Source organism: Saccostrea echinata, unplaced genomic scaffold (genome assembly GCF_033153115.1).
Source record: "Saccostrea echinata isolate AGI-Se365-2 ecotype Australia unplaced genomic scaffold, CSIRO_AGI_Sech_v1 ptg000010l, whole genome shotgun sequence".
Lineage (NCBI taxonomy): Eukaryota > Metazoa > Mollusca > Bivalvia > Ostreida > Ostreidae > Saccostrea > Saccostrea echinata.
This window is the reverse complement of record NW_026889759.1, coordinates 3133858-3145556: the sequence shown is the minus strand read 5'-3', so window position 1 is coordinate 3145556 and position 11699 is coordinate 3133858. Positions and strand designations below refer to the sequence as shown.

Genomic DNA, 11699 nt, shown 5'->3' with positions numbered 1-11699 from the left:
ATTTATTTAGTATATCATACATAGGCTTTGATCCTTTTTTGGTTAATACATTAATATCTGACAAGTCAAAATAAACATCTGATAAGTGGTGGTAGAAATATGCCACCATGGTATAGGGAATCCGTGGAATAAAAGCTGCAATAAAAGAAAAATTAAGGGAGTAAAGATTTCTAAATATGATTGTGTTTCAAATATTTCCTAAATGTTGTTGTTGAAATGCAGGTAACATATTCCAATAAAGAACCCTCACTGTTCAATGGCCCCGAGTGACGGATATAGGTCTAAATTTGAAGACCTTCATCGGTATATTGTGAAGTCTCTATATCAGTGAAAAATTCTCGAATTGGACGTAAAACAACATAGGCGTATAATCAATCAAATAACAAAAAAAATGTGTTTTTGAAACACTGATGCCTCTGTATGGCAGCTTATTGCCAAAGTTAAAGTTTCTCAAATGCAAGTCGTACTACAAAGTCATGAGAGCAAAAATATTGGTGCCAATGGAAGGTCTTATCACAAGGAATATACATGTGAAATATGAAAGCCTTTGCAGCAACCATTCAGAAACCATGGTCAAGGTTAGTTTTTTAAAAATAGATCAAACTTCAAGGTCAAGATATAGAGGTAAAAAATATTGGTACTTGAGAAAATGTCTCGTCACATGGAAAACACCTGTGAAAGCCTTAGCAGCGTTCAAAGGTTATGGCCAAAGTTAATTTTTTTTCAAAAAAAGTCAAACTCCAAGGTCAAAGTAAAAATTGTTGCTACCTAAAGAAAGTCCTTTCACAAGAAAAACTCTAAGAAATATGAAAGCCCTATCACCAGCCATTCAAAAGTTATAGCCAAGGTTAAAGTTTGGTTTAATTCTGCAAAAATGGGTCAAACTCCAAGGTCAAGATCAAGAGGTCAAATAATTATGTTGGTAACCAAAGAAAAGTCTTGTCACAAGGGATATTCATGTGATTATGAAAGCCCTAGCTTCAACCATTAAAAAGTTATGGGCAAGGTTTTAAGTTTTTGCCAACAACAAGACAGAAGGCAAAAATAATACGCCCCTGAATCTTCAATGATTGGGCATAAAAATCAAAGCATCACAGCATGATTTGGATACCCTCTAGCTAAATTTTTAATATGGAATGGGTCTTTGTATCAAGTTGATGAAAGTGTAAAAAAAAAAAAAAAAAACACTGTTCAAAATTTGACCTTATGCATCCAATTTATATACAAGTTTTCGTTCAAGCCTAATGATGCTTGTTGCTATTTTGGTATTTTAATTGTAATCAATTTCACTTTCACAGTATTCAAGTAGTGTCAATTTTTGCATACCAAGCATATGGTAATAAACCTTAAATAAATTCAACAAAAAGAGGAATTTTTTAGAAATATATTTATAGATTATTTTTATCTGTCGCTATGTAGGCATATGGCTTGACTAATCCCCTCATCTTCTTTTAATTCACACTCATTGCTTTTTATAATAATATTTTGGAATGGGATTACTTCTATGGGCCAAAATCAGGAAAAGGATATGGGCGTATTTTGAATTAATGATGTGTACAAATTATGTGTATGAATCATTCATAGTTTAATGTTCATTGTCCTTCAGTTCACCCATATAAAATATTGTTTTCCTAAGATAGCTTATTTATAATTAAAATGCTCATACATGTAATTTCAGCATACCTTGCGGGGCAAAATTTGACAGAAAATATAGTTTTTTAACACAACAATTTTATAAAGGAATAAGTCTTTTATCCCCATGAGAGTTGTCTCTCTTATCAGAGAATCACTGAACCTTAAATGTCCAGCCAAGCAAATGATTTGGTCGGATGACCACAGCAGTTTTTTTTTCTCTTTTGTATATTTGAACTGATCCGTTCGACTTCCAAACCATTGATCCAGTATACAACTGAAGAAAATAGGCTGGAAAAATAGGATATATAATACATTGAAAGGACAAGATAGGTTAAGACCACTTTTTGGCCCCTGGTTTGGGGTGTCTTCTAAGATGATGCAATAGTTCATCAATAAAAACCTGTTGTCATCCCTGATACAGAATGAGTATTGATTCTCAGGTATGGGGTACACAGAGATCACAGGAAGGTCACAAAGAGTGTAAATTTCCATATTTTTTCATTTTTATGCAAATTTTCATTCATTTTAAAGCACTTTTTTTTCCAGAAAATACAGAGCACAAACTTGCCTATCTACCAAATTTATATATTTCAAACATTATTATCAGATGCATCTTATGTATCAAAATCTCAGATAGGCAAGCTTGTCCTCTGTGTTTCCTGAAGTGAAAAGTGTCTCAAATTTATGAAATTCCACCAGAATCGAGAAAATTTGGGAAAATGTTCTACTTCTGCACCCTCTTGTGGCCTCCCTGTATGCTTGGAATCAAAATTAATCCTGTTTTTAAAACAAGCATCATTTTAAGTTCTTAATTGCAAACTATCACAATTTTAACTGTGTTTTGATTTTTACATCAAATAAGGGGCCATATTCGGCCATCACCATACCTTGTCCTTTTATAATATATTACACATACTTTTGTTTTTAATTTGCTCCACCATTAAAAAACATCGGATTAACACCACCACTCAACTTTATCTCACTATTACAACTTTGGGGGCAAAGGTACTAAATATAGTGATCAAATTTCATTAATCTGAAAAAAAAAACAGGTTGAAGTTGTATGTATTTATTGAAGTTTTTTTCATTGTGTGCATCAACTGCAATTTCTTACAGAAATTGTAAAATTGTCATAAAAACTATCATGAACTGCAAAGTTGTTCAATATATGTTGAAAAATAAACCTGTGAAATCAAACTTGTTTTGTTCTTGATGGATAAATTTTTGTCACTTAAGGCTCTCCTCAAATTTCCATTTTTTGTAAAAAAAAAGTTTATATCTTAAAAGTGTGTTACACATTTATTATGTTCCTAATATTTTTCATTTTTCTTTTTTAATTTTTAAAACACAGCAAACTATGAATATGTGAAGCATATTTGTCAACTTTGTTTTCAAAATCTATGTATCTGAGTTTCTTTAAAACTGAGAAGTTTACAATGCTCAATCATGTCATTGTCAAAAGATTTTGTCCCACAGACCAAGACAAAAGTTCCTGAGTTAATGTCAGAGGGTGACACATTTTTGGTGAGAAAATCCAAATCCATTCTACCTTCACAGACTTGATCCCCATACCTGTAAGACCCTCCATTTCCTGTCTCCTAAAAAAAATAATACAGCATGAAATACTACACATGATAATAAATAATAAAACTGTACATCAAAGAGTGGGGTAATGTTGAATGTGTCCTTGTAAACAGAATGCAAATGGCATTTTGATATGCTTGAAGAGTGTACAAAAATGTGGAAACAGACAAATACAAGTTCTCTGTTGAAGTAATATACAAACAATGCATACCATTAGAAACATGTTGTAAGTAAAGATGGTAAATTTTTCCTCTTCAAATTCATGTCCATTGTGTAAAGTTACTAACCTGCTATCATATTACATTAAGAAAAATTAAAAGCAGCAAATTTTGAATATTTATTCATACTTCATAATTCATTCTGAAAAACGAAAAATTCAAATTTTATATATAAAAAGAATTAGGTAACTGAAAATAGAAAAAAAATATAATGTCAATGTTTTCTGTGAGGAAAAATCAATAAAATGCATTGTTTCTCAACTGAAAAATATGGGTCATATGCAGCAACAAATTCAAGATCATAGGCGTCGGAAGCAAATTGAAAGTGAGGGGGCTAATTGAAAGGGGGGGGGGGCTAAACCAACAAAAAAAGGTAAGCCCCAGTTTTCAATGCCTATATTATGTCTATCTTTGCAAAAAAAGTGGGAGGGGGGCTTAGCCCCCCCCCCCCCAGCCCCCCTGGTTCCTATGCCTATGAAGATTGGCAGTATACACGACTTCATGAATTTCTATGTAAGATAGATCCAGGTACTGTAAGGTCTCTAGCTACTACATATGCACCCTCTCCAAAAAACTTCCTGGTTGCCTTTCTAAGTAGGTCTAATGACATTGTAATAATATCTGACTTGATGCTTCAATAATTTAAGATTTTTTTAAAAATGTTAGCAACCTACTGCAATGATTTTAAACAAGAGGCCCATGGGCCACATCACTCACTTAAGTACTTTGGCTAGGAAAAAGCAGAAATCAGTTCAGTATTGAAAAGTTTAAATATAAATGTGGCTCCAACATTTGATCTTCTATTGAGGCCTTCCTCCAGGGATGATTGGAATACTTTGAAACTACTCTACCTGAGGATGCTTCTGAATTAATAAGACTGGCTTTGATGTTCTTGAGAAGAACATTTTTATTGATATATACTTCATATTCTTTTTTTATTACTTTGATAACTTTGTTCCCCTGTTGTGGCCCCACCCAACCCTCAGGGGTCATGATTTGAACAAACTGGAATCTACACTACCTGAGGATACTTCTATATCAATATGACTTCAAGAGACTTCGCTGTCCTTGAGAAGAAATTCTGCAAGATTTTTTCCTTTATATTCCTATGTAAAATTGAATCCTTTATTGTGACCAGACCCAATCCCTAGGGGTCATGCTCTGAACAAACATGAATCAACACTACCTGAAGATGCTTCCATATTAATATGACTAATCATGGCTATGCTGTTCTTGAGAAGAAAATTTTTCAAGATTTTTCCTATTTATTCCAATGTTAAACTTTGATCACCCATTCTGGCCCCAACCTACCCCGGAGGTCATGAATTGAACAAACCTGAATCTACAATACCTGAGGATGCTTCCATTATCAATATGACTCAACACGACTTTGTTATTCTTTAGAAGAGGAATTTTCAAGTTTTTCCTTTATACTGTATTCCTATGTAAAACTTTGATCCCCAATTGTGGTCCCACCCTACCCCCAGGGCTCATGATTTGAAGAAACTTGAATCTACTCTACCTGAGGATGCTTCCGTATATGGCATTGCTGTTCTTGAGAAGAAGATTTTCAAAGTTTTTTCCAATGTATTCCTATGAAAAACTTTGTTCCCCCATTGTGGCCCCACCTTACCCTTGAGGGTCATGACTTGTACAAAATTGAATCTACACTATGTAAAGAAGATTTCACATAAGTTTCAACTTTTTTGGCCCAATGGTTCTTGAGAAGAAGATTTTTAAGAGATACCAGCAAAGGACTATATTCGATAATGACCAATATTTGCCCACCAAAATTAAACTTTGACGGAGAAATCTTTAATTATGTTCTAAAACAGGAGGATATCTACAGACTTCAAAGCATTGAATATTTTCATAAGCCATAGCACCATATGTTAGATATGACGTCAGAAAAATGACGTAAATTCAAAATTTTCATGATTTACACAGAAAAAGGTGTATATTACGTCAATATTTTGAGTAAAAATCACTGAGCGGAGGCCTGCTCCAACTCAATATTTTAATATAATGTGTAGAATGATAATATCAATGAAATATGTAAATATTGTTCTGGAGCAGGCCTGAGCTCTATAAATTTTGTAGTAAAAATTGAACAAATTTTGTCCATTTTTTCCCCTCTTTCTGAAAAATAACATAAAATCCAAATAGTTTGTGATGTCATAGAAACAAAAAATGCCAATAACCTACTTTGAAACTATAATATTTTTTGTTCATTTAGATTTCTCATACAATATATAAAATTCAGCACATTTCAAAAATTTTTCAAAATATGACTTTTGGAGGGGGCAAAAATATGCATATACCGCATATAGTTCTTTTCACTATTTCTTAATTATCTCCCTAGGAAGAGGGGGTGGCCCTTCATTTGAACACACTTGAATCCCCTTTACCTTTACCCTTTACTCTATGCCAAGTTTGGTTGAAATTGGCCCAGTGGGTCTCGAAAAGAAGATGAAAATGTGAAAAGCAACAATAACAGACAACGGACAAATTTCTATCAGAAAAGCTCACTTGAGCCTTCGGCTCAGGTGAGCTAAAAAGTCTGTTATATACAAAATATATGTCACATTATTTGAACCAAATCTTCAAAAGCTTGATTGACTGTGTGCAATCTACAAGCATATTCACTGCAAGTTTGATCAAAGCAGGGTTAAAAGTTATTATTTCTAATGTTGACTATTACACTTTTGTCTCATCCATCACTTCTAACAAAATGAAAATAATAGAAAGTTTGACAGTGTGATCAAAGAATTGGATTACAGACAAAAGTTCTAACTACCTGACTTAATACATAGGTGACAGAAAAGTTCCAGAATGATGACCATTCATTCAGTTCAGACTTCATAAGAATTTCCTCATATGATTTACAGGCATAGAAGAGCTGTATCAATGTATCATCCTCTTCATTTCCCAGAATGCATTGGATAACTTGACTCATGGGAGCAATGCCTGTTCCAGCAGCCAACAGAAATAACTTCCTGTTCTGCAAAATGAGATCAAAACAAAAAAAATGCTTAAGAAACATGTATGCCTCCTCCCACATGTGGTAATATTAAAAAGGGAACAACTTTAAATTAAGAATGTCTGTAATGATAATGAAAACAATTGGTCATCTTCTAGTCTGAGGCACACATTACTAAGTTTGATCTCTATGACTTCTCAGAGTGTACCATGCACCAAAATTGATGTCTGTATAGCAAATTGCTCTCCAGATACTGAACTGACATAATCAGTGTCTATGTTGTTTGACCCTTGATCTTTGAGCTTGTGATCTGAAAATCAACAGGGGTCATCTACTACCAAGGGGGAACAAGTGTACTAAGTTTGATGTCTATCAAGCAAAGAGTTCTTCAGATATTGAGTGTTCAATATGTTCAATGATCAGTATCTTCCTATGTCCAGTTTGACCCTTTACCTTTGATCTTGTGACCTCAAAATCAATAGGGGTCATCTACTCCAATGTACCAAGTCTGCCAAGCAAAGTGTTCTTAAAATATTGAGCAACAATATCTTTATATATTTACATTTCCAAATATTTTTCTTAAGATTCTTTGCAATTAGAAGACTGTTCATTTTCTCATGAACTACCATGGATGAGCAAGAATATTTAATTTATACATAATTTTAATCACAAAAAGTGAATATGATTGGGCAGCAGACAAACCCTAATTTATCCCTCTCCCTACAACAAGCAAGAATATCACCATTGTGACATCATAATACCATACTTGATGTCAAAACTATAGTGCAAACTGTTTTGTTCAAAAATGATCATTGAATGACATAAATTTGTGGCAATTCATCAGACAAATAATGTAAATATAAGATATGAATTTAATTTTTGAGAATTCATGAGGTACATGAACTACAGAGGTTCTGACCAAACTTTTCTCAAAAGCTGAAGAGTGTCATACCTTAAGTATAACTAGTATACCAAGTTTGATGTCCAACAAGCAAAGAATTCTCAAGATATTTAGTAATAAATATATTCCTATTTCCAGTTTGACCCTTGTTCTTGTGATAAAATATTTGGTCATCTACTCTTCAATGGGAACCAGTGTACCAAGTTAAATGTCTACCTAGCAATGGGTTTTCAAGATATTGTATGAACAATACTTGATCTACCAAAATACTGACCAACTGACCTACCTACCGAGAGGTGCAAAGCAATATGCCCTTTGCAAGGGGGGCATAAATATTGCTTAGAATAAAGACTGATTCTCCTAGTTTCATATTATATATATAAACTTTAAGGTTCATTGACCCTCTGATAAGAGAGATAACTCTCACAGCTAAATGCCTATTATTCGTTTATAAAAATATCAAGTTAGGCATTTCTTCAGATTTTGTCCTGCAAGGTATGCTGAAATTATGTCCATTTTAATTATAAATTAGAATTTCTTTTGAACAAATCATAAGTGTTAAAGCAAAATTTTATCAAGTAAACAAAGTGATGATATTAACCTTAAGGAACATGTCTTTCATGTAGCAGCAGAATTATTACAAATCCCCAGATAACCTGGACTTTCAGTGGGTACTTATCTTACAATGAACAGTTTAAACAAACATGGAGTAAGACTGTATATCAATGTAAACAGATTCAAACATTAGCACATGAAAATACAATAAATTTTGCAGAGTTTAATTGGTGCATACTGCACTTTCTATTACCAAAACCTCAGGCTTACATTATCTCCTTGTCAGCAAACACCCAAAAATATCTTAAAAATTATTACCTTGTTAGGAGAATACTGAAGATTTCCAAATGGCCCTCTGACTTCAATACCCATACCAACACTCCACTGTCTGACACAGTGACTCATTTTCCCATGGTCATAAATCTGAGTTTGAATAAATAACAAGTAAAGACTAGAAGTATTTTTTCCATTAACTTACAGCATCTGAAGGATAGTTTTTTTTTTTTTTTTACTTCAGTCAAGCTCAAAAACAACAATCAACTAAATGTTCCTTTTTTATGCATTGACTGAGAAATATAAAATACATGATAACTGTCTTGAAATATAAGTGATATTTGGGCGAGGGTGAGAAAACATGATAGAGGGCAGCACTTGCTGAGCTCTCTTTCATGTTTTCGACCTGAGCACAAATATTGCTTATATTGCAAGACAGTTATCATGTATTTTTTTATTCTGCAACATATTTTTACACATGACCTCTAAAACAAGCTATTTCCAACAAATTTAGGCACGTTTCTTCAGTTGAAACTATGACACCATAGTGTAAACAATGATATACATGTATATGACGTCACAATGCTCAAGGCTATATATTTCGGTCCCTAGGAAAGGATACCAGTAATCTCCAGAACCCATCAATTATAGTTCTATATAAAATAATGACACAGGAAATAACAGAAGAATTGCAATTTCTGAATTGATAATACATGTGTTTTACTAAATACCATCCATAGCTGTGTATATATACACATATTTTTAAAAAGAAAATCCTTGGCACACAAAGTGTTTGCTTCTCTCTTAGGCAAAATTAAGGTAATCCTAATAATGATAAAATTTAAAATTCTGATAAAAGGACATTAACAACTCTATAGGATCCAAATGACAGGTGAACATGAAAAGATCAAAAATGAATTTTGTAATGAATAGAATCTAAAATGATTTCATGCAAGACAAATTAAAAGTTTTTTATTTATTTTATTTCACCTATTTTGGTGGTGAATCCAGGATTCTTGAAAGGATGGGGGGAAAGGGGAGAGGGTAGGAGCAGGCCTAGGGTCACCTTAGGGCCCCCAGTGGGTCCAGGGTAAAGCTTTGATGAGGGTCTATTGAGGCCCCAAGAAGCTACAAGGTTTTAAGTCTTTTAAAAACATTTTTGAGTTATTTTAGCTATGTTTTATGTAAATAAAAGCAATATCTAACAAGAAAATAGAATTTATTCATCACTACATATTGAGCCCCCACCCTAAATATGCCAGTGCAGTTTGTGTCCCATTAAGTCATTCAAAGTATTTTGATAATATTAAAAAAATCTTTGTTTACATAAAATGCTAATGAAATGCAGCATGAATTATTTACCAATAATAAAAATTTTCTTGAGATAGTCATTTTTCGCACACTCTGATCATTGTCTTAAATTCAATCACATAAATAAATACATGTAAAAGAATAAACCAAATCCTTATTTTAAAATTTTTGAAAGGGAGGTAACTATGTATCTTGTAAAACTAGCACTGTAAAATGTTACCTTGATGAGGAGATCAAAATGTCCCAAACAACTGACATCAGATATAGGGGTATACTGTCGACTAACTGCTGAACCATTGTTTGTATCCCTAGAATATAAACATCAGTGTCCAAATAAATGATAACAAGTATTGTTATATATATTGTTTTTTAACAATGAACAAATCACTATTAAATCAATATTATTCAATATGAAACAAAATTAGTTTTTGTTTCCTTCATGTAATGAACTTATACTCAGATACATGTATATATGTATCTATTATCAACCAAATATTTTTTTTTTTCGAAGATGAAAGTGAAAATTATTATTACCTAATTATGATATGCTGTCCAACTTTGAGGCCCAAGGATGAAAATTCTGGCAATTTCAGTCGAAAGCGAAAACAATTTTTTGTTTCTTGTCTGATTTCTGTGATACAAAACTTCCTATACTCAGAATCAGTCAGCAAATGATCATCAGACTGAAATTTAAAAAAAAAACACATCAACCTAACACTGATTATTTCCATTACTGAACAAAACTCTCTTTATCTTAGGGTTTAAATAAATATTTTTTTGTTAAAATGTTTGCCAATTGCTACACAGGTTTACTGTCTTCTTTATCAACATTGTAGAATTTACATATATTAAATTACCAGATTTTCTTCATTTCTCTGGTTTTCTTTTATTTTTCTGCATTCTTTTCTCCATATTTTTAAATCCTGTTCATAGATATCAAACACACAAGGTACACATCCTGACCCACAACAGTCTGTATCCTCAGGTTTTAGAGGGGGACAAGGCAGCGAGACTCCAGGTTCTTTACTGGGACTGTTGTCACAATTCATTGAATTGCAATCATCAACTTGCTCAATATTTTTATCACTGGTTTTAATATGTACTACATTCATAATAGAGACACTGATACGTTTAAAAGCCTTGTGTTTTCCATGCTGGGAAGTAATGCTAATGTACTAACAAAATAAAAAACAGTACATTTTGTGAGGGAAAATCACAGCAGTTCATGTATATACATATCTTCAGTTAAAGTAAAAATAATAACATAAATTCAAATAAGTAACAGCAATTGTTCCAGACTTTGAGTTATTTCTGTGGTGAATTCTGATCGACTTTCTGGGGCTTTGTCATGCTCATTGGCATGTCCATCATTAAGCAGGTCCACCAGGAATGACCCTCCCTCACAGTACATTTGTTTGACTGAGTCTGTTTGAGTTTTCCTTGCTCTTCACTTTCAGTTCTGTTGATATTGTTCGTCTCATCTTCTTCATCACGTTTCCTTTTACAAGATGAATTCACAGAACTATCCATTGTCATATAACTTTAAATTACATAAAAAACTCTAAAATAAATCTAAATTAAAAAAAAAGGGGAAATGTTAAATCAACATGAACTGTCAGATCAGCTAGAGGAATATTCAACAGAATGCAACAAGACAGGTTGCCAGGTATTCTCTTTAGAGAAGTGGACAAGGTGCAGTCATACTACATTATCTCTGCAAAGGGTACTACTAAACAGAGAACCCTAGAGAACTCTAAAGAACCCTAGAGAACCCTAACGATTTTTAATTATTTATTGTTTGTAAATGAAATATTTATGTTTTAAATAATCAATATAGCATACAAAAACAAAATTAAATTTAAAAAAAGAATATTATGCCAGGTGTTATGCTTATTTTCAATGGAATACTAATGTATGAAGACTTCATCATACTTTGTGTTATTTTTAATTATTTTTTCAAATAACTTTATGCCAGAGTTAATGACTAAGAGTTCTATATAACTTTAAAAATAAAATTAAATAAAAAATAATGTGAAAAAGAATTGTAAAATTATGTGGTAAAATTATTATTTCAATTAACAACGTATTTGAAATTCAGTCGGGATCGGGATGACATAAAATATTACACTACTCTATGTTGTTCTTTCGAGGGAAAACATCCATAAAAAATTCATGTTATTGATTTTATAGATAGAATATGATTTATAAAGTAAAAATAAACTCAATTATGCATAAAATTTAT

The 11699-nt window shown here is 32.4% G+C and overlaps 1 protein-coding gene across 1 annotated transcript; it reads right to left on the bottom strand.

Annotated features, from left to right (window-relative positions):
* Positions 1–2966: 2966 nt before the first annotated feature.
* LOC133184161 (NADH-cytochrome b5 reductase-like) lies at positions 2967–11025 on the bottom strand. Its single transcript, XM_061319061.1, has 6 exons — positions 10315–11025; positions 9992–10140; positions 9678–9765; positions 8192–8296; positions 6235–6438; positions 2967–3233 (listed from the first exon to the last, which is right to left on the bottom strand). The coding sequence occupies exons 1-6, from the start codon at positions 10567–10569 to the stop codon at positions 3027–3029; spliced, it is 1008 nt and encodes a 335-aa protein (XP_061175045.1). The 5' UTR covers positions 10570–11025; the 3' UTR covers positions 2967–3026.
* Positions 11026–11699: the final 674 nt, after the last annotated feature.